Source organism: Spermophilus citellus (genome assembly GCF_964194105.1).
Source record: "Spermophilus citellus genome assembly, chromosome: 10".
NCBI lineage: Eukaryota > Metazoa > Chordata > Mammalia > Rodentia > Sciuridae > Spermophilus > Spermophilus citellus.
Genome location: NC_138197.1, coordinates 56,394,407 through 56,418,520, shown reverse-complemented (window position 1 = coordinate 56,418,520; position 24,114 = coordinate 56,394,407). Strand labels below are relative to the sequence as shown.

Below are 24,114 nucleotides of genomic sequence, written 5' to 3'. Positions count from 1 at the left end.
AACACCACCACCACCAACAACAACAACAAAAAACTCAGAACAAACAGCTTTAGAGCTCACAGTTATACCTCTTTACAAATAATTTGCTCTAGATAGCATAAGGGTTAAACTGAAATATGTCTCTGTAATAATTTATTCTAATTGTATCCTCTGCCATCAGAGTTATATAAGGATAAATTACCATTAGTACATTACTGTGCTTACCTGACCTGTTTGCATTTTGGGAGAAAGTTTTCAGATGGGTGAATGGAAATGCCCAATAGCTGGATTTTTTGGCGATATCTTATGTTCTTCTTGGAGTGATTTCTGACTAGAAACTGCTTGACTCTTTTGGACTCTAAATCTGGAGTTGGTGCTTTTGGATCCTAACTATGAGATCACCTGAGAGATGCTTAGAACAGTGACTAACACAGTAACTAATGATACACCCCAAATGTGCATCTGGTCTGCTGCTTTAACAGGTAGCCTTTTTGGTCCATATTAGGTTCTGCCAGGTGAGGGGAGAACACATCAAAGCCATATTCCAGCCGCAGTGGGCACTAGACACCAGCTCAAGACAGGGGCAGCGATTCCAGGGTGAAGTAATAAATCAGTAGAAAGTAATAAACAAATGTGATGGACATTAACAAGAAACCAAAATGAAAACTACATGTTTGAAAAGCATATTATTATAACCAGCAAGAAAAATACCTGAACATACGATCCAGCTAAGACTTATTTTGAAACCTGTGAAACTTGTGTTTTATTGGTTGTTTTTTAAAGTCTTAGTTCTTTTCTTTAGAAGCCTTGAAATGCTTATAACCCTTTAACCTTAAAATATCACCATGAAAAAGTATCACAGATTAAATTAGTATTTTCAGCTCTTCCCCACCTTCTCTGATTTTTTTTTTTGCAATTGGGGATGGAACCCAGGAGTTCTCGCCACTGATATACAACACACACTCCCAGCCCCTTTTATTTTTATTTTTGGGCAGGGTCTTAATAATTCGTTCAGGCTGGTCTTGAACTTGTGATGCTCTTGTTTTAGCCTTCTGAGTAGCTGGAATACCAAGCATGTGTCACTGTGCCCAGTTTCTCTGGCTCTTTTTAAAGTACTAATGAAGAATGCATGATGGACTTAATACCTAGTTCTTCCAGCTAACCATTTTGCTGTAAAGTGTAAACTTTAGATTCTTTCCAATTGCTATGCAGTAACTTTTCTCTCCTCCTCAATAATGGTTTATTTTACTCTCTGCAGTATCTACAGAACAAACTCTTCCCAGTCAAAGTGATTTTCTTCAAGAGCCATTACAGGTAATATCCTCAGATTACTCATTTTTATTATTCAGGGAAGGACCTCTTGCTTTGGCAAGTAAGACCAGACTTATTAAGATACCTAACTAAATTGTTTAAAGTAGGGCTGGGGTTGTAGCTCAGTGGTAGAGCACTTGCCTAAATTGTTAAAAGTGTTTTAAGACTATCTAGTTTTTTTAGATTAAGCATACTGGTTCTAAAAAGATTCTCTGACTATGCTGAAAACATCTATTACAGTAGAGACAGTTGACTGATTTTGGTGAGTAAAGAACAACCCTGAAGAATTCAGGGGTACCTTGTCTAAGAATATTGCTTTTCTATTGAGCTATGCAAGTTACAGTTCATTAGCATAGTAAAGGGTCTAAAGAAAGAAACTAATTTTGTTTAGTCCATGGTTAATCAGTCCCTCCCCCACAGCCCATAATAGTTCATTCTTCTCATTTTCACTGAGTCCACTTAGAAGCACAAAGGAATTAGATTTTGAGATCCCCAGTGTCAAGTTGCATTTCCATCAAAGGTAAGCCCAAACTTCACTGGCCATTATTTTTGAAAACGTTTTCTAACTGTTTCTGTGAAAGCCTTATGGCAATTTTCTTGACAGTAGCTCTTTTGACAGTAAGTTAAATATTTTGACTGGTTGGTTCAGCAGTTGTGATCTTCCCTTCTGAAACCCTCTGAGTAAATACCATTTGTTTATGGTGGTTTATATATAATTTGAAAAGGTGTGGCTTAGTTTTTGGGGTTGGGGTATGGGGGACTTAACCCATTGCCTTGTGCATGCTAGGCAAACACTCTACCACTGGACTACATCTTGAGTCCTCAGTTTTTAAATTGCATTTGTTAAGCAAGGTATATCAGGGGGGTTTTGCCCTATCTTTTCCACTTATGCTTTTACTAAAGTGGTTTTGTTTATCTTATCTAGCTGTTAGAATTCTACAAAAGGCCTTCATTTGTCAAGTTAAATTCTTTTTGAATAACTACTGGTCTGTGTAGAAGTTCTCAGGTACAGGCTGACAGGATAGCTACATCAGAATTTCTGGTCACTCTAATAAAAATATGTATTTCTAGGTATAACTTTAAACCTGCTGGAGCATCATTTCCAGGGTTGCTATCTAAGCATTCATTTATTTATTTTTTATTAAAGAAATTTTTTTATTGTACTGGGAATTGAACCCAGGGGTGCTTTACCACTGATCCATACCCTCCCCCCAATCCTTTTTTTTTTTTTTTTTTTTAAATTTTGAGTTAGTTTCTTGCTGAGTTGCCAAGACTGGCCTTGAACTTGGAATACTCCTGTCTCAGTCTCCCAAGTAGTTGGGATTACAGGCACATGTAAATACTGGCTAAGTATTTATCTTTTGAATATAACTCCCTGGTGAATCTGCATATCTGTATTTGGAACCACTCATCTCAAACATCATGTTTACTCACCAATATGTAATCTTCTTCCAGCCGGTTCACTTTTTAAAGAGTGGTAATTTGGAACAAGAGCTGCTAACATGAATACAAGTGTAAAGAATATGTCTTTGCTGGGCTTGGTGGTGCACACCTATAATCCCAGCTACTTGGGAGGCTGAGGCAAGAGGGTCACAAGTCTGAGGCCAGCCTCAGCAATCTAACAAGACCCTGTCTGAAAATTTAAAGAATTAAAGGAAAGGGCTAGGATGTAGTTCAGTGTTAAGCACTGCTGGGTTCAATTCATAGTACTAGGGGAAAAAACATGTGTCTTTTTTGTTGTTAAGTAAACTTTTTCCCCCCTTAAATCTCTTATGGTGCTAGGATTTGAACCCATTGGCACCCCACAATGGAGCTGTATCTCCATGTCTTGCTAAGTTTAATTTGCCAAGGCTGGCCTTAAATTTTTGATCCTTCTGCCTTAGCTTCCCTAATCACTAGGATTATAAATATGTGCCATCATGCCTGGCTTCAAGTCTTTTAAAGTTTAACTATGAGGTGGTCCAAGAAGCTTTAATACTTAGTATCTGTGAAACCCTTTTGTTGAGAGACTTATGTCCTCACAACAGCCAGTTCTATTTATTTTTTTGCAGTTGTCTCATTATTTTAATAAGAAGACAGAAAAAAAGTCAGTTTTTAAAAAATATCTATAAAGTGTTTTATTTAGTACCTCTGTTTTTAACATACTTTGTGCACCTCTAAACATCTAAAATGATCAGATGTTTCAAATAAGGACTTAACATTTGTAGATTTTATGCACAGTAGTGCTGAATAAACTACCCACATCCAGCAATGGTTGTATGTAAATGTGTCTTCTAAATAGGAACATTCTGGCCTAGAATACTTCATTTCTTCCAGTTTCTTCTCTGCTATGGGTAACATAGATATGATGTCCTTTCAGAAGTCCTTTCAGAAGACAGAAGAAAGGCATAGTTTTAAAAGTGTTCAATCTCGTATTCTAATATTTTAGTTGGATATAAATTATGCCTGTTTAACTTTATAAAATGTTGTACACGATTAAAAAATTATTTCCATGTGATCTTTTTTAAAACTTGGTCCCACACTCTTAAAGGAGCAGCATATCATGAAGGCCCCTTTGGAGGGTTGCAGCAGCATAACTTCTAATGTTTGGTTACCCCTCATTAGTTTCCATTCATGTATTTTATTATTTGAGCTTCTGAGAACCACATAGAAGCATTTAGATAAAATTATTGAATTTGTGGATGCTTTAGACCTTGCTTGCTAGATTTTGGGAAGTATCTCTGATATATTCTAATAATTGCTGTGCCATAAATTTCCTTCCTAGCTACTCTCATAGTATTTTATTGGTTACAGTTGGTGCAGCCTTAGTTCCTGCTGTGCTATCTCACAATTTTTCTTTTATTTATGCTTTTAATGTAGTTTTGCACTAGAATTTTAGTGTTATTTTGATTTATGTGGAGTTTATCCCATTTATACTTCCAACTTCCTCTTTAATACAGAAAGTACTTATAGAATAAAAACCTAGTTTTGATGATCCCTGACAGTGCTGTGGCTGAAGAGTTCATGTGCCCGAGCTTACCCTCAGTGAGCTGCTTTTTGAGACACTCAGTCTAGCCCTAGGCCTGGAGCTTGAATCTTAACCCCGCCACATAATTTTTGTGTTATTTGGGAAAATCACTGCACTTTTCTTTGTCTCTGCCTGATTATCAATAGAATGGGGATAGTTGTACGTATTTTACAGGGTTATTATTAATATTAAATACTAATATGTGTGATGGGCTTAACATAATGCTTAACACTAGTGAGGGCTAGTAAGAGGAACATATTAGGAGACCTAGGGCCCAGGAAACGGAAAGTGAGCAAAATATGACTTTTTTATAGTATTTTATGTCTTCTTGTGTCTAGGCTACTGCTTCTCCAGTTACTTGTAGCTCAAATGCTTGCTTGGTTACTGCTGATCAGGTTTCAACTGGATCTGAAACAGAATTTGTGACTTCAGAGACTCCTGAGGTAATAAAAGGCTAATGGTCTTTTTTTTTTTTTTTCACTTTTCTAATGGTCTTAATTTCTTTTCTTCCTAAAAGAATAGCAGAACTAGTTTATTTTATGAATTACAGGAATGATTAGTTGAATGATGTAATGTTTAATTTATTAAGGTATGACTTTATAGATGTTGTGGTCCTAGAACTTTTCTAGGTAACTTTACAGTGGCTTTGCCATATAGGTAAATTTAATAGTATATTGCCTTATCTTTTGCAATAAATATTTAATTTTTCATATAGAAAAGTAAAAAATTTTAGGTAAGAGTAGGCCAGATTTTCCTAAGGAAAACCTGGACAAGTTTTTATTTTTTCATGACTGAAGACAGTAATCTTTAGGATTAAGATTAATGCTAGCCCAGTGTGGCAGTTCTCACCTGTAATCCCAGTGGCTCAGGAGGCTGAGTCAGGAGAATCGAGAGTTCAAAGCCAGCCTCAGCAATGGCGAGGCGCTTTGCAACTCAGTGAGACCCTGTTTCTAAATAAAATACAAAAGTAGGATGTGGATGTAGCTCAGTGGTTGAGTGTCCCTGAGTTCAATCCCTAGTACCAAAAAAAAAAAAAAAAAAATTAATGCTAATTCAAAAGCTGGGTATGGTAGTTCATGCCCATAATCTCTGTGGCTCAGAAGGCTGAGGCAGGAGGTTTACAAGTTTAAAGCTAGCCTTAGTAGCTTAGTGAGGTCCTAAGCAACTTCATAAGATCCTGTCCAAAATAAAAAAGTTAAAAGGGGCTGGGGATGTGGCTCAGTGGTTAAATGCCCCTGCGTTTAATCTCTGGAACAAAACCAAACAAAACTGATTAATGTTAGTTCAGTTGTGAGTTACTCTTTTGGCTTATTTGACAATATTAGGTTTTTTTGTGCTTTCAGTTTTGTGTGTGTGTGTGTGTGTGTGTGTGTGTGTGTGTGTGTGCGTGCGCGTGCGTGCCAGGAATTGAACCCAGAGGTGCTTAACCACTGAGCAACATTTCTAGTATATTTTTTTTTCCTGGTACGGGGATTGAACTCTGAGTTGAACTCAGGAGCACTTGACCACTGAGCCACATCCCCAGCCTTGTTTTGTGATTTATTTAGAAATAGGGTCTCACTGAGTTGTTTAGTGCCTCACTTTCACTGAGGCTGGCCTTGAACTTGCAATCCTCCTGTCTTAGCCTCCCCAGCTGCTAGGATTACAGGTGTGCACCAATAGCTACCACGCCCTGCACCAGCACTTTTTTATATTTTATTTAGAGACAGGGTCCTGCAGAGTTGCTTAGGGCCTCGCTAAGTTGTTGAGTCTGGCTTTGAACTCATGAACCTCCTGCTCAGCTTCTCGAGCTGCTGGGATTACAAACTGTTCTTGAGTTATAGATTTTGATGTTTGAGCAAATCTTTGAGACAGACATAGCAGGATAAAATGAATTTTGAAGGACAGTTTAACAAATATTAGTTTTATTTTGGGTGTGCTATTATATAGAAATATTCATTATACAATATAAGAAAACATAGAGGGGCTGAGGTTGTGGATCAGTGGTAGAGCTCTTGCCTGGCATGTGTGAAGCACTGGGTTTGATTCTGAGCACCACATACAAATAAAAAAAATAAAGGTCCATTGACAACTTTTAAAAAAAAAACTAAAAAAAACCCCACAAACAATCATTAGTTTTTAGTTTTTTCAAAATATTTATTTTTTTAGTTGTAGTTGAAAAAAAACCCTTTATTTAATTTATTTTTTTATGTGGTGCTGAGGATTGAACCCAGGGCCTTGCACGTGCTAGGTGAACACTCTACCACTGAGCCACAACCCTGGCCCCACAATCATTAGTTTTTATGGCACTACCTTGGTCTAAATTGAGATTTGGTTCTTCATTTAAAAAAGATGGGGGAAGAAGCTGGGTGTGGTGGCAGATGCCTGTAATTTCAGTTGCTCAGGAGGCTGAGGAAGGAGGATCACAAGTTTAAGGCCAGCCTTAGCAATTTAGTGAGGTCTTGTCTCAAAATAAAAAAATAAAAAGGGCTGGGGGTGTGGCTCAATGGTTAAGAACCTCTGGGTTCGATTTCCAGTACTCAAAAAAAAAAAAAAAAAAGTGGCAAATCAGTTGGATGTGATGGTAGTACACACCTGTAATCTCAACTACTTGGGAACTTGAGGCAGGAAGACCTCAAATTCAAGGCCAGCCTTGGCAACTTAGTGAAACCCTACCTTAAAATAAAATACTAAAAGGACTGGGGATGTAGCTAAGTAGTAAAGAATCCTTGGTTTCAATCTCCAATATTGAAAAAAAAGTAGATAGTGATTTTTACCAAGTTACCACAGGTATCTGCTTCATAACTAATTGGAATTGGGTTTTACTATCTATTTTTTTTAATATATGTTTTTAAGTTGTTGATAGACCTTTATTTATTTATATGTGGTGCTGAAAATTGAACCTAGTGCTTCACACATGCCAGGCAAGTGTGCTACTGCTGAGCCCCAGCCTCAGCCTGATTTTACTATCTTTTTAGAAGTCTTTGTCTTCATAGTCTGTTATGTCAAGAACTAATTGTTTCCTTAAAAATTAATTAAAATAGGTCAGGATTGGTTTTCTTTTTTTAGTTAACTGATTCAGAAATCCACTAATAAGTCTTTAAAACAGAAAAATTAACACTAAAGAAGTAACCAAGATTTTTCTTAAGCTCAATTCCACTGTATAAATTTGGAATAACATTAGATTCTTAACTGGAAAATGGTATTTCAGGGTTCAGAAATGATTAGATGCTTGTAAAAAGGTCAGCCCCTCTTTTGTTAGACTGATTATCAGTAAGACTCTTTGACTTAGTCAGCAGGCTGTGCAAAGCAAATACTAGTGTGCATCCTCAGCAATTGAGATTTGAAATTGTAAGCAAAAGCTATTCTTTTGCATTCCTGTGTCCAAATGTCATCCTAAAGAACTTGCTGACTTGCGCCAGTTTGGGGTTTAGTGTAAGTGAACTGCTTGTTATATGGCAGGTGATTGGCTGATGCTGCATTTCTTCCCTCCAGGCAGCAGTTCCCCCAAGCAAGCCACCGTCTTCACTAGCTGCTCCAAATCCTTCCATGGCAAAGGGTTCTGAACAGGGCTTCCAGTCACCTCCAGCAAGTACTAGTTCAATAACCATTAACACAGCACCCTTTCAAGCCATGCAGACAGTGAGTATGAATGATGATCACAGTTCATTATTCATTATTCTGCCTAAGAGTCTTTGTTTCTCTTACATCTATTATTAGTGCTATGTGAAAAGTTTGCCTTTTGTATTCTTATTTGGGTGGTTAGAATTTACATTTGTCTAGTTGACATACTGTTTTTGACAGAGGAGTATTAAATCCCCAGTCCCTAGAATTTTGAATGGGTCTTTTATCAGAGCATTGTTCCCACTCTGAAAACTAGCAGGCAAAGCTGATGGCCTATATCAGACAAATAAACTATGTGATTGATTCAGTACCCTGCACAGCAAAAAAAGGAAGAAAATGTGTAGGTGAAAAACATCTGTTTCTAGGAACAGCTTAATAATACTAATCATTACTAAAAGGGTACTAGCAATGTTCCTAGCATTAGTAACCCAAAATTCAGGGCACAGACTTGCTTAGCACCTCACTTCATTATTGAAGATTTCATTTGGTTTCATCCTGATCTCATGCTTATTCATAGAGATTTATTCAGATTTGTTTGGTGTTCTGAATTATGTATTTCTTTACAAATTATAGTTTTAAACTCTATTTATTTATCATGCTGGGGATTGAACCCAGGGTCACTCTACAACTGAGCTACATCCCCAACCCTTTCTTATTTTTTTGAGACAGGTTCTTGCTAAGTTGTCGAGGCTGATCTCAAACTTGTGATCCTCCTTCCTTAACCTCCTGATTTGTTGGGATTATGAGTGTGTGCTACCATGCCTGGCTTAAAACTTTTTTTCTCTTTTTTTAATGATAATATTGCAGCTAGATTTCTACATTTATTCTCTAAACACAGCAGCATGAAACAGTCTGTAGGGCTGTTAGTGAGCCTAATTGGCTCAATGTCCCACTCAGCTCCTTTGGAGTGATGATGGTGTGTGTGTGGGGGGCCCTTGGAGTGGCAATGGGAAGCAGACACAATGTAGGAATAGGCTGGTGAAGTTCGACACCCGAATTCACCAATCTTATCACTCTGTGCTTAATCAATTAGAATATCTTAGTTTCCTTGCTTTTCCTCTTTCCCTGTCAGTCCATCCTATACAGTTTTGCCACATTGGGTTTACTTTTTCTTTTGCCTAATTGAAAGCAAGCAGTGGTCCATTACAGAATGAAATTGAGTCCTTTGCCTGACACTCAGTACCTTTGTAGTCTTGTATAACTTGTCAAACCAGTCCCCTAATGGGCTTGGCTTGCTCATTGTTGGCACAGTTACCTATTTGCTCATGCCTCTGTCTGTGTTCTGCCTGTTTTGAAGCCTTTCAAGTTCAGATCAGTTCTCATTTATTCATTCATTAGACATGTAGTTATGAAGCCAGATCAAAATCACTGGGATTATAGCAATTAAAAATAGGTCTTTGCTCAAGAAGTTTGCATTTTTATTATTGCAAATTAAATAATAATTTATTATATTATTATTATTACTAGAAGTGGGAGGTTTAGAAAGACAAATATATATATTATCAGATGCCATGTAATGTAAGGAAAATGGAGCAAGGTAAGAAAGCCAAGGTAATAGAAATGTTCTTTTGTAAATTATGACCAGGTTCTGGAAGGTTATTGCCTGCCACATAGTAAAAATTCAGAAAGTGATAAATTATTTTAGTTTTTTAAAAAGGATCCTTTTCTTCTATATAACTTTTATTCTCAATAAGCCTTATTATGATAGCTTAATAGAGGTTTAACATTTACTCTTTGGTGTCAGTTCTGTCTGGAATCAAATGGAATTTAATTTACCATTATAATAATTTTAAAGTGTGTAATTCAGTGGCATTAAATACATTCATTTTGTGTGTAACCCTCACTACTATTTTCAAAACTTTTTTCATGATCCCAAACAGAAACACTGTACTCATTAAGTAGTAAGTTGTTATTCCTCCCCTTCCCCAGCCTGTGGTAACCTCTATTCCATGTTCTATATCAATAAATTTACCTATTCTAGGTACCTCACATAAGTGAAATCATGCAATACTTGTTCTTTTTTTTTTTTTTGAATTTTTAATATTTATTTTTTAGTTTTTGGCGGACATAACATCTTTGTTGGTATGTGGTGCTGAGGATCGATCCCAGGCCGCATGCATGCCAGGCGAGCGCGCTAGTGCTTGAGCCACATCCGCAGCCCAATACTTGTTCTTTTGTATCTGGCTTCTTTCACTTTGCATAATGCTTCAAGGTTCATGCATCAGATTCTCATTCCTTCCTCTGGCTAAAGAACATTTCATTTTATGTATATATCTTGTTTATTCATTCATCTGTTGGCGGGCTCTTGGGTTGTTTCTACCTTTTGTCAGTTATGAATAATGTTGCTAAATACACAGGTCTACAAATATCTATTCCAGTCCATGCTTTAGTTATTTTGGGTGCATACCTAGAAGTGAAGTTGGTGGATCATATGGTAGATTATGTTTCACTTTTTGAGGAACCATTATACTGTTTTTCATGACTGCATCATTTTACATTCCCACAAGCAATGTATCTTCTCCACATCCTTGTTACCACTTGTTTTCTGTCTTTTGATAATAACTGTCCTAATGGGTATGAAGTGGCATCTTATTATGGTTTATGTTTTCCTCATGACTAAGTGTGTTGATTATGTTTTCATGTGCTTATTTGTCTTCTTTGGAGAAATGTCTATTCAAGTCCTTTATACAAATAGAAATATCAAAATATTGTAGTTTGATGAATGCTATCCTTAGGCATTTCCTATAAACATTCACAAATGGCCTATTTACCCTTATCTTTTAAGGTATTTAATGTTAATGCACCTCTGCCTCCACGGAAAGAACAGGAAATTAAAGAATCCCCTTATACACCTGGCTACAATCAAAGTTTTACTACAGCAAGTACACAAACACCACCCCAGTGCCAACTGCCAGCTATACATGTAGAACCAACTGGCATGTCTCAAGAAACTGGTAAGATCTTTGCATATATTTTGAAGATTTTGGTAACAGGTAATTAAATGGAAAGGAAGTCTGTAGTGACACTCAAGACGTTCTTTCTTGTCCAATAAACCTTTCTAAAGTGTTGAGAAGCACTGAGTGTCTTTGTTTCTGTTTAGTTAAGTTCACCTGTTAATTTGAACTTTTATAGAGAGGCAGAACTTTGGCTGATTTAACCTTGTAGGGTTGTGTTTTTTAAAATCTAATTGCTTTGAGCACTCCACTGAGGTAGATAGGGTACTATCTGACTGTGTGAAGATTCCCCCCCCCCCCTCCTTGGTACCAGGGTTAGCCACTGAACCATATCCCCAGCTCTTTTTTTCATGTTTTATTTTGAGAAAGGGCCTTGTTAAATTACTGAGGCTGGCCTTGAACTTGCAATCCTCCTGCCTCAGCCTCCCAAGCAGCTGGGATTACAGGTGTGTGCCACCATACCCAGTGCATGAAGATTTTGAAACCATTGTGTTAATTTTTTCACCACAGATAAAGGGTTATCTGACCTTTCCCTCTCTTACATACAACATTGATTAATGTGAAGATATAACTTAGTATGCTTATTATACTGTTAACAGAGAAAGGAGAATATTTTGATCTTTTATGCTACTTTAAATTATGAAATAGGCAACTTTGTACTTATTTCTTAAAGGAGCACTTATAGATTTTCAGTGTTGGTATTTCAACTCCTTGTTCACTTTTCTGAAACTTAATGTCTGAGCAAGTGAACTGAGCATTTTTTTTCTTCCATATTGGGGATTAAACCATGGCCTCACTCATGCTAGGCAAGTGCTCTACTGCTGAGTTACATCCCCAGCTGTTTTTATTTTATATTTTGAGACAGGGGCTCACTAAGTTGCCCAGACTAGCCTTGAATTGTGATCCTCCTGCTTCAGCCTCCTGTTTAGCTGGGATTACAGGTGTGTGCCAACATGCCCAGCTTGTTGGTACTTTTCAATAAAATGGTGAAGAGATAGTAATTATAAATCTCTAACCACAGGGACCTCATTCTGTTCTCACCTATTTTGTTGAAATATAGGGCAGGTGATCTACATAAATAATATTTTGTCATATGCTTTTTCAATTATGAATTCTATGAATTAGGACTAATTTTCTTCTACTCCCTGGCCTGAAATGGTTAGCTTATTATTTTTAAAATCATGGTAAAATATACATAATATGAACCTGACTATTTTAACCATTTTTAAAGTGTACAGCTAAGTGACATTAACTGCATTTGTGTTGTGTAGCCATCACCATAATCCATCTCTAAAACTTTGTCTTTCCCAACTGAAACTAGAACCATTTAATACGAACTCCCTCTTCTCCTCCCTCTCCAGCTCATGACAACCACTATTTTACTTTTGTGTCTTTATGAATTTAACTACTTTAGCTTCCTGTTATATCATTCAATATTTGTCCTTTGGAAGTGGCTTTTTTCACTTAGTATAATTTTTTCACAGTTCATTGATGTTGTAGCATGTGTCAAATTTCTTTCATTTATAAGAAACAATAAATCATACTCATTTCTCTCATATACACACACAAAAATCACTTTTTTGCAATTTATTTTTAAAATTTATTTTATTTATTCATTCACTTATTTATTTTTTTAATGTGCTGAGGATAGAATCCAGTGCCTCATGTGTTAGGCAAGCACTCTACCACTGAGCCACACCTCAGCCCCTGCAATTTATTTTTATTTGTTCTAATTAGTTATACATGACAGTAGAATGCATTTTAACACATTATACACAAATGGAGCATAACTTCTCATTCCTCTTGCTGTAGATGGTGCTGAGTCACAGCAGTAGTGTAATCATACATGTATATCGGGTAATGTTTGTCTCGTTCTGCTGTCCTTCCCATCCCCAATGCTCCACCCCTCTTCTCACTCCCTTCTGCACAATCTAAAGTTCCTTCATTCTTCCCTACATTCACCCCCACCCACTATGGATCAGCATCTGCTTATCAGAAAATATTTAGGCTTTGTTTTTTTGCAATTGGCTCAATTCACTTAATGTGATATTCCCACTTCCATCCACTTACCTGCAAATGCCATAATTTCATTCTTCTTTAAGGCTGAGTAAATTTCATGTGTATAAATGCCACATTTTCTTTTTTCATCTGTTGAAGAGCATCTAGGGTGGTTCCACAGTTTAGCTATTGTGAATTGAGCTGCTATAAACATTGATGTGGCTATGTCCCTGTAGTATGCTGATTTTTAAGTTTTTTTTTGGTATAAACCAAGGAATGGGATAGCTGGGTCAAATGGTGGTTACATTCCCAGTTTTCTGAGGAATCTCTATAACACTTTCCAGAGTGGTTGCACCAATTTGCAGTCCCACCAGCAATGTATGAGTGTTCCTTTTCCCCGACATCCTCACCAACACGTATTATTGTTTATATTCTTGATAATTGCCATTCTGAGTGGAGTGAGATGAAATTTAGAGTAGTTTTGATTTGCATTTCTCTGATTGCTAGAGATGATGAACATTTTTTCATATTTGTTGATTGATTTTGTTTCTTCTTCTCTGAGGTGTCTGTTCAGCTCCTTAGCCCATTTGGATTATTTGTTGTTTGGGAGTTAAGTTTTTTGAGTTCTTTATATATCCTGGAGATTAGTGCTCTATCTGAGGTACATGTAGTAAAGATTTTTTTCCGTTTTGTAGACTCTCTCTTCACGTTATTGATTGAATCCATCCCATTTATTGATTTTTTAAAATTTTACTTTTTGTGCTTCAGGGGTCTTGTTAAGGAAGTCAGATCCTAAGCTGACATGATGAAGATTTGGGCCTACTCTTTTTTCTATTAGGTGCAGGATTTCTGTTCTAGTGTCTTTCTTTGATCCACTTTGAGTTGGTTTTTGTGCAGGGTGAGATAGAGTTTTAATTTAATTTTGCTACATAGGGATTTCTAGTTTTCCCAACACCATTTGTTGAATAGACTGTCTTTTCTTTAATGTATGTTTTTTGGCACCTTTGTATAAGATAACTGGATTTATGGGAGATTGTCTTTGTGTGTTCTGTTTTGTACCATTGGTCTACATTTCTACTTTGGTGCCAATATCATGCCGTTTTTGTTACTGCTCCTCTATAGTATAGTTTAAGCTCTGGTATTGTGATGCCTCCTGATTCACTCTTCCTGTTAAGATGCTTTGGCTATGCTGGGTTTTTTTTTTTTTTTTTCTTTCCCCCAAATGAATTTCAATTGTTCTGTGAAGAATGTCATTGGGATTTTAATAGGAATTGCATTAAATGTGTATAATGCTTTTGGTAGTATGGCCATTTTTAAAACATTTTTTTGTAGTTGTGTATGGACAGCATACTTTTATTTGTTTATTTTTATCGAACCCAGTGCCTCACACATGCTAGGCAAGCGCTCTACCACTAAGCTACAGCCCCAGCCCATGGCCATTTTGAAAATATTAATTCTGCCTATCCAAGAGCATGGGAGATCTTTCCATCTTCTAAGGTCTTCTTCAATTTCTTTCTTTAGTGTTCTGTAGTTTTCATTGTAGAGGTCTTTTACCTCTTTTATTAGATTGATTCCCAAGTATTTTTTTTTTTTTTTGAGGCTATTATGAATGGGTAGTTTTCCTAGTTTCTCTTGTAGTGGCTTCATCACTTAAATCATTTTCTTTTTAAAGGGAGAAAATATATTAAAGGTTTTGATTATTGATTTTTTTACATATAAAGAGTATCGGACCTTTATTACCATTTAACTCTTAACTGTTTCCTTAAGCTTCAAATTATCATCCTGATGGAACTGTTCAAGTAAGCAATGGTAGCCTTGCCTTTTACCCAGCACAGACGAATGTATTTCCCAGACCTGCTCAGCCATTTGTCAACAGCCGGGGATCTGTGAGAGGATGTACTCGTGGTGGGAGATTACTGACCAATTCATATAGGTCCCCTGGTAGTTATAAAGGTATGCTGTGAATCAACTTTAATTGTACTGAATTATTTTGTCTGTATATTTACCTGGCTCAATCCCTTTTAACCTTTTTCTGTTTTGTCATTGCCATTTGTAATGTAATGGGGGTCTTCTACCTAGTATGCCTGCTCTCAATAACAGAACTACCTTTTTGAAGAACAGATTAATCCTGCTGCTTACTAAATAGAACGGTCAATCTTCTTGTTTTTCTAGGGATAAGTTTGGCTTTTGTATTTGAATAGTGTCTTTTTCTGTTAGTTAACTTTGTCAAAAAATATGTCACAATAAGATAATATCTATTTTCTAATTATTTGTCTAATTCTACACAGAGGAGCACAGAATTTGAAACTATGATAGTGATATTAAGTTTTAGTTATGATCCCAAGTATTTTAATTACTGCTTAGTATTAGCAAAATATTCAAGACAGAAGCCTCAAGTACCCCTAATTGCCCTACCACCACTTTTTCCTATCCCCACCTGTATTCCAGTGGCAGCAAATTCTAAACTGGGCTTGTTTAAAGTCAGTGATATTTTATAAATGTATTTTTACTGTGGGAGCAATTTTAATATGTCTTTGCTTAAAGAGGTAATGAAGTAATGATGGCTTTACAGGGTCAGTTTATCTTTTGCAGTGATATAGTTTAATATGCTTTTTTCCCTCATTTTTTTGTTGATGCATTATAATAGTAACAGATTTGTTACATATTTGTATGTGCACATTAATTTAGTATGCTTTATTAATTGGTTTATTGTTTGTTTATTTGTTAGGTTTTGATACTTACAGAGGACCACCTTCAATTTCCAATGGAAATTATAGCCAGCTGCAGTTCCAAGCTAGAGAATACTCTGGAACTCCTTACTCCCAAAGGGTAAGTAAGAATAGTTGTTATAGTTGAATAGTATTACAGTTGTTGGTGTTAAGCTGGTGATTAAACTATAACAGTAATAATCTGTTTTGTACAAGTGTGTTCTTAGTTCTAGAACTATTTTAAGTCCTATGGAGTGTTGATTTGGAAGCTTTCCCAGTCACCCAAGGAAGATAAATGTCAGCTACTGGATATTTGGAATTTAAAGGTGTTAAGGACTTTAGTAATCATGTTCACATTAGCCCATTTAATCCTTCACCTTGAAAAAGGAGCTGGGGGTTCAGAGGTTAAGTAACTTCTCTACTTATCTAAGGTCATTCAGCAAGTATATTTTAGAACTTAGATTGGAATGTGAGTTTCTTAACTCCAAACCTCATGATCTCAACTTTACCATATTGCCTTTAACTTAACTTGCTTAATTAACAGAGCTCTTTTTTGTTGTTGTTGTTGTCTTTTATTCTGATTGCAATAAATCAAAACATCTTCCATCACTACATCTGATGGAAGACTGGATAGGATGTTAGACATTTTGCTTTAACAAACCTTGGAACTTCCTGTTATTGGTCACATATGGATATAAATTTATTTATATTTGTAAAAGGGGTGTGGCTGTGTTGGGTGTAGCTTAGTGGTAGATTGCTTGCTTAGTATGCATGAGGCCCTGAGTTCAGTTACACACGTACACAGCCCCCCCCCCCCCCGCCCCCCACTGGCTGCCCAAAAAGTTTACAAACCAGGAAGAGGAAGTCATTGGTATCCTAGATATAAATTTATACCATATTAGTATTTTCCATTTTGGACTTTTATAAGATTTTGAATATGTACTGATGGTCCCCAAATTAAGGAGGTTTAACGTAATGATTTTTTTGACTTTATGATGACTGAAAGTGATATACATTTAGTAGAAAGTCTATTTCAGATTTTGAATTTTGATACTCATGATCATGGGCAGTGGCCAGAGTTCTAGTCATTTGTGCAGTCATGAGGGTAAACAACCAATTATACTGAGTAGAATATTGTGCTACCTACCAGTGATGTTCAGTAGGTTAGGTATATTAAATGCCTTTTAACTTACAATATATTTTTTTTTTGCGGCGGGGGGGGGGGCATGTGTCTTCATTGTGATTATTTAGTTTAGTTTTTTTTTTTTTTTTTTACAAATTGCATATTCTTAAACATTTTTAAGAATGGTCAGTTTGGGGCTGGGGTTGTAGCTCAGGAGATCATTTGCCTTGCTTGTGTGGGGCACTGGGTTCAATCCTCAGCACCACATAAAAACAAATAAAATAAAGGTATTGTGTCTGTCTACAACTAAATATATAAATATATATTTAAAGGAATATATATATATATTTAAGTATATATTTAAATATATATATATATATTTAAAGGAATGGTTAGTTTTTTAAAAAGTGTTCAATTTTCTCTTGTATAATTACATGGCTTACAATATTTTCAATGTATGATGTGTTTTTCAAGACATAACCCCATTAAAGAAGAGGTGCATGTGTATATGTACTACACTGAGCTTTGTTGCTAATATATCAAATACCTATTCTTCTGGAGCTTTCAGTTACATGAGGTAGGGTAGATGTCTGTATAGAGGCAGGATTGAAAAGGAGTGAAGGACACACCTTAGAATCTAAATGATGTGTGTTTACTTTCTTACTTTGTCAGTTCTCTTGCCTTGTGACCTTAGATATGTTCCTTTAGCCTTCTGAGCTCTAGTTCCTTATCTGTTAGATGTGGACTCATCTCTTAGTTATTCATCTAACTCTGAGGGGTTTTGAGGATTTCTCCATGAGATATTTTGAGGATCAGATGAACTAACAATACATATAAGTGCTTAACAACACAGTGCTGAGTGTATATCAAGCATGCAAATATTAGCTGTTATTATATGATCCTCAGTGACTATATTTGGGGAGGGTGTTGATGAATGTAGACTTCATTAATAGAACTACTTGTTCTTAATATCAGTGTTCCAGTGTTTTTGTGTGTTGCTCTAAGTTTCTTTGAGAAAACATAAGAAATTGATATTGGTGCTATTAGAAAGGAGATTATGAACTTCTGGAGTAGGAGACTTAATTATTCTTATTGAATGTCTTCTGGCCTGTTTTTTTCCCCAAAATTGTACATATTAATTTAATTAAAAAACTAATTATTGGGCTGGGGATGTGGCTCAAGCGGTAACGTGCTCATGTGGCATGCGCGGGGTGCTGGGTTTGATCCTCAGCACCACATAGAAATAAAAAAAAGATGTTGTGTCCACCGAAAACTAAAAAATAAATACTAAAAAACTCTCTCTCTCTCTCTCTCAAAAAAAAAAACAAAAAAAACTAATTATTATTTTCATGGGTTATGCGGAGATGCTTTTTCCATACTTGAGAATCAGTTGGAAGCATTGCACCTTGAGTATTTTTTCTTTTCTATTTTGGATCATATTTCCAGGCAATAAATACACTTACATGATGTAATTATTTTTAATTTTATCTATCAAAAAACAAACAAACTTAGTCTTCTCAGTTTGATTTATAAATTAAATAAGATTGAAAAAATTTTTTGGTATGTGGGATTGAACCCAGGGGTGCTTAACCACTGAGCTACATCCTCAGCCTTTTTATTTTTATTTTTTTTGTTTTTAAATATTTATTTATTTATTTTTTAGTTCTCGGCGGACACAACATCTTCGCTGGTATGTGGTGCTGAGGATCGAACCCGGGCCGCACGCATGCCAGGCGAGCGCGCTACCGCTTGAGCCACATCCCCAGCCCCGCCTTTTTATTTTTTGAGACTGGATTTGGTTAAGTTGCTTAGGGCCTTGCTAGGTTGATGAGGTTGACTTTGAACTTGCAATACTCCTGCCTCAGCCTCCCAAGCCACTGGAATTAAGGCATGCACCACCTCACCTGGCTTTATGTTCTTGTTCTTGCTTTATGTCTTATATTGAGATGAAGGACAAAGGACCATGCTGTATTTCTGAATTGCCATCATTACCTAGTATTGTACCTTCTACATAGTGTTTTCTAAGTGACTTATTGTTTTTGCATATACATAGCTAATTGGTCAGGTTAATTAACAGATGAAGCAAGTATTGCCACTGTTGCTTTTGCTTTGTTTTTTTCTGGTGTTTGGGAACATCTTGAGCTTCTTGATGGTTGCTGGGGAAGGTCAGATAAAGAATTAGGAGAACTTTAATCTTATGGACTTAGCAGCCAATAATCCTGTGTAATAACTAATTTTTGTCCTGCATTTTTGGTGCCAAGGTGAATATTCATGTATTCGTTTTAGGATAATTTCCAACAGTGTTATAAGCGAGGAGGGACAACATCTGGTGGTCCTCGGGCAAATTCAAGAGGTAAGGGTCATTAAGTGAGTAGTTTATTTACCAAAAGCATAATTTTAGTTCATTCTGCACCCTCTTCCAACTTCTCCCCAAAGTGTATTGCTTCCAGCATTGATCTTGTTAAAGTTTTAGTTTTCTTAAGAGTAATACTGAACTAAATCCCAGCCTAAAAACAATCTTTTCTTTTTGAAAAAGTAACCAATATTTACAACATCTTTGCCTTATATCTAAGCTTTTTTTTTTTTTTTTAATGGTACTGGGAATTGAACCCAGAGGCACTTTATCACTGAGCTACATCTCCAGCCCTTTTTTATTTTTTGAGGCAGAGATTTGCTAAATTGCATAGAGCCTTGCTAAGTTGCTGAGGCTGACCTCAAACTTGCTATCCTTCTGCCTCAGCTTCCCAAGTTGCTGGGATTATGGGTGTGTGCCACTGCACCTGACCTAAGCATTATTTTTGTATGTCCCCTATCACATTAAAATTATTTGATGTCACATTAACTTGGAAATAAAAAGTAAGCATTCATCATGTGGTTTAGTACCAAATCAAAATATCTCTGAAGAGCTATTAGCCAGTAGTTCTAAAAGTTGGTTTCTTAATCTAGGTAGGTTTTATTTTATTTCTATATTATCTACTCTGAGTAGAAGATGGATCATGAGAAATTAACTGAGTCAGAATTATGGGAAAAAGATACAGAAGTAAAAAATGTTTAAACCTGGGGTTAAGTTTTTGCTAACCTTTTTTTTTTTTTAAGAGAGAGTGAGAGAGGAGAGAGAGAGAGAGAGAGAGAGAGAGAGAGAGAGAATTTTTAATATTTATTATTTTTTTAGTTCTCAGCGGACACAACATCTTTGTTGGTATGTGGTGCTGAGGATCGAACCCGGGCCGCACGCATGCCAGGCAAGCACGCTACCACTTGAGCCACATCCCCAGCCCAAGTTTTTGCTAACCTTTTTATCCAACCTTTTTGGGGACCACATTTTCTTAAGAAAAATTTTAAAAAGACAATTAGACAAGATTAGTTAGGTCCCTTTTGGTTTCAGAATAGTATTATAAAGTTTGTTCCAGAAAATCTAAGAAATTGTAAGCTATTTACATTTTATTGCTTTTGTTTTGGAATTTACTATAAAATGTATCTTTATCTGTGTTTCAGTAGCCGACTAATGTTAAATATTGTGTTCAAAGCTAACTGCTTCATTATGAGAAACTCACTGTTGCTAATAAAACAGCAGGGTGGAGTGATTCTTCTCAGGTGAGCAGCCCAGAAAGAGACAACGAAACCTTCAACAGTGGTGACTCTGGACAAGGAGACTCCCGTAGCATGACCCCTGTGGATGTGCCAGTGACAAACCCAGCAGCCACCATACTGCCAGTACACGTCTATCCCCTGCCTCAGCAGATGAGAGTTGCCTTCTCAGCAGCCAGAACCTCTAACCTGGCCCCTGGAACTTTAGACCAACCTATTGTGTTTGATCTTCTTCTGAATAACTTGGGGGAGACTTTTGATCTTCAGCTTGGTAGATTCAATTGCCCGGTGAATGGCACTTATGTTTTCATTTTCCATATGCTAAAGCTGGCAGTTAATGTGCCACTGTATGTCAACCTCATGAAGAATGAAGAGGTGTTGGTATCAGCCTATGCCAATGATGGTGCTCCAGACCATGAAACTGCTAGCAATCATGCAATTCTCCAGCTCTTCCAGGGCGACCAGATATGGTTACGTTTGCACAGGGGAGCAATTTATGGAAGTAGTTGGAAATATTCTACATTTTCAGGCTATCTTCTTTATCAAGATTGAAAGTCAGTTCAGAATTGACAATAAAAGGATGGTGTTCGAATTAGTGGGGTTGGAGAAAATGTAGTCCTTGCCATGGTGACTGATTGGTTTAAGAAAATGTTTTCATTCCTAGAGGAAGGTGGAGGTCCTTACTTTTTTGTTTTCCTCTCTAGGTGAAAAATTTCAAGCTGAATGACAATTAGCACTAATCTGGCACTTTATAAATTGTGATGTAGCCTCGCTAGTCAAGCTGTGAATGTATATTGTTTGCACTTAATCCTTAACTGTAAGCTTACTAAACTGCCTGCCTCAAGTTCAGGCAAGTTACAATGCCTTGTTGTGCCTCAATAAAAAAGTTACTTGCACCTTCAGTTGTTCCTATTTGATTGAACACTTAGATGAGAGGTAAGATACCTAAGTTTTTAGAATTCATCACTGATAATTCTTGAATGGTTATTTATTCATGGGTTCATGCTGTTATTTTAAAATAAGACTTTTATATATAACAGTTCCTTTCAGGGTCACTGATATACATCTCTTTTTTTAAAAATATTTATTTATTTTCTTTTTAGTTTTTGGCGGTCACAACATCTTTGTTGGTATGTGGTGCTGAGGATCGAACCTGGCCGCACGCATGCCAGGCGAGCGTGCTACCGCTTGAGCCACATACCCAGCCCCAGATATACATCTCTTTAATTAAAAGATTTAATATGTTTTCAATGGACCAAATCACACATTCTCCTTGAAACTTTTTTTTTCTTTTCTTTCTTTTATTTTTGCAGTAGGGCATGTACTTCCTTTAATTAGGTCTTTTTTTTTGCAACCTCCTACATGTATAATAATACAAGATACAATAGAAAATACACAGGTAAGGGGCTGGGGATGTGGCTCAAGCGGTAGCGCGCTGGCCTGGCAATGCGTGTGGCCCGGGTTCGATCCTCAGCACCACAAACAAAGATGTTGTGTCCGCCGAGAACTAAAAATAAATATTAAAAAAAAAAATTCTCTTCTCTCTCTCTCTCTCCTCTCTCACTCTCTTTAAAAAAAAAAAAAAAATACACAGGTAATATCCTGGTCCACCATCAGTAAGGCTTTTGCTTTCTCCTGGGTTCTTGATTTAATTTGAATTAGGTAAAATGCTAAATCATCAAAAAGCATAGTCTTTGGTCAGGCAATACTGTGTTTGAGCCTTGGTGCTGCCACTTCATAACTGATCTGGATTGGATAAGCTATCCAATTGAATAAGCTATTTTACCTCTAAGATCTCTCTCTCTCTCTCTCTCTCTCTCTCTCTCTCGTTTATTTTTAAAGACTGTCTTTGCACACGTAAAATGGGAATGATGATGATGATTGGTCAGTCTCATGGGGCAGTTGTGAAACTTAGCTAAGAATATGTCTAAAAGACTTAGTGCCTGGCTCTTGGCATTAAATGAATATGAGGTGCTGTGGGTTTTTTTGTTTTTTGTTTTTTCTTAATTATGAAGACTATACAGGGTTCTGTGTATGTGTGTATATGTTGTCTTATGCAGTATAGTAGGTACTACCAGAGTTTACTGTTCATTTGAGGCATGTAACATCTCAAACTTCACCCTTTAAGCTTTATATCTTTCTCATTAATAATTAATATTTTATTTCTCAATTTTTTTTTGCATTTAAAAATCATTAAATTATTTCTATTCACTGAAGCTCTTAGAAGCAGTACTATTTCATTAGCAACAAGCACAACAAGTACTCAGAGCTTGATTTTTTTTTTTTTCCTCCCACATTTTTTATTGGTGCATTAGTTGTACATTGTGATGGGATTTGTTGTTATGTATTTGTACATGCACACATTGCAACAATGTAATTTGATCAGTATCACTCCCCAGGACTTCCCCCCTCCCTCCCTGTTTCCTACCTCGTGGTCCCTTCCTCTACTGATCTTGCTTTGATTTTTTAGGAGATCTACTCCCATCTTTCTTTTCCTTTTTCTTCTCTAGCTTCCAATGTAAGAGAAAACATAAGATCCTTGACCTTCTGAGTTTGACTTATTTCATTTAATATAATGGTCTCTGATTCTATCCATTTTCCTGCAAATGCCGTAATTTCATTTTTCTTTTTGGCTAAATAAAATTCATCAAAACTATTTTGTTGCAATATGGAGAAATAGATGCAAGTCTTCTGCTAAAGCAGAAAGTTGTTTCGATTCTCTTTTCTGAGATGTTGAGTAAACTTGGGAAGCTGGTAAAAGGTTTTATATCTACAAAAGTTATTATTTTTGAGCTGGGTCTGGGTTCAGCAGTTAAACCCTGCAGCTATGCATAACTTTTTTTTTCAGGGGGTGGTTACCGGGGGCACTCATCCACTGAACCACATCCCCAGCTCTGTTTAGTATTTTACTTAGAGACGAGGTCTCACTGAGCTACTTAGCACCTTGCTTTTGGTGTGCCACCATTACCAGCTTTCTTTTTTTTTTTTTTTTTTTTTTTGTTTTTTGAGATGGGTTCTCACTGTATTGCCCACATTGGCCTTCAATTTGAACTCAATCCCCAATCCTCTCTCCGAGGTTGCTAGAATTACAGGTACATACACATGGCTCTCTTTGTGGTTTTAAATTTTAGTGTTCTCAGTAGAGAGGATTTGGGGTGAGTCACTATTTAACAGAATTTTTTTCAGTTCATGGTAGATACTTTGTAGGTTAGTATTTCAATTAAATAAATTAGTTCATGGTTTGGCGTTTATGTCCAGAACACAAAGTATAATGATTGAAAGCAAAATTTGGTGTATAGGAATAGTGAGTCCTCAAGTTCAACAAGGCCTTTATCCATTATGCTTCCTACTACATTGGGATTTTTAGCTTAGTCTTATTTTTCTCCTGTACACAATAAATGCTTATTTAAATAGTGTGAGCATTTCTTGAGTTTTTAAAAATATAAATCCACCAATGGGGATTCATTAAATGGGATATCATAATATTTGTTTTAGGGGAATTGTTTTCTTTTTTTGACACTAGGGATTGAACTTAGGTGTGCTTTACCACTGACCCATATGCCCACCTGTCGCAGTATGCGATGGAATCGGGGTCACTCTGGGTGAATTGGGCTGGCAACAAAAAAACCACACAAACACAGAAAATGCCTTTTTCAGAGTTCAGGACAGCTCTACAGCCTCAACAATCAAGCTCCACACTAGAGGGCATGGGGAGCAAAGGAGGCAAGAGAGTGAGCAAACCTGAAGTCCCCCTATTTAGTGGGGAGAAACCATTCATAGAATATTCCAAATAAGGCAAGGGATCAGGTTTCAGGGGGTTGAGTCTAGCTTTATGATGTCTTG

At 36.5% G+C, this 24,114-nt stretch overlaps 1 protein-coding gene across 20 annotated transcripts in view; it reads left to right on the top strand.

Annotated features, from left to right (window-relative positions):
* Positions 1 to 21,167, top strand: part of CAPRIN2 (caprin family member 2) — a 46,603-nt gene extending 25,436 nt beyond the window's left edge. For 13 of the 20 annotated variants that reach the window (XM_081310218.1, XM_081310228.1, XM_081310224.1 and 10 more), the window contains 8 exons: positions 1,238 to 1,293; positions 4,636 to 4,740; positions 7,772 to 7,918; positions 10,686 to 10,854; positions 14,620 to 14,805; positions 15,581 to 15,681; positions 18,970 to 19,036; positions 20,255 to 21,167. In XM_081310218.1, coding sequence (XP_081166344.1) covers positions 1,238 to 1,293; positions 4,636 to 4,740; positions 7,772 to 7,918; positions 10,686 to 10,854; positions 14,620 to 14,805; positions 15,581 to 15,681; positions 18,970 to 19,036; positions 20,255 to 20,823 — 1,400 coding nt within the window. In that variant the 3' untranslated portion in view covers positions 20,824 to 21,167. Of the gene's footprint in view, positions 1 to 1,237; positions 1,294 to 4,635; positions 4,741 to 7,771; positions 7,919 to 10,685; positions 10,855 to 14,619; positions 14,806 to 15,580; positions 15,682 to 18,969; positions 19,037 to 20,210 lie in introns of all 20 variants that reach the window. The other 7 variants (XM_081310214.1, XM_081310225.1, XM_081310222.1 and 4 more) reach the window with 4 other exon arrangements.
* Positions 21,168 to 24,114: the final 2,947 nt, after the last annotated feature.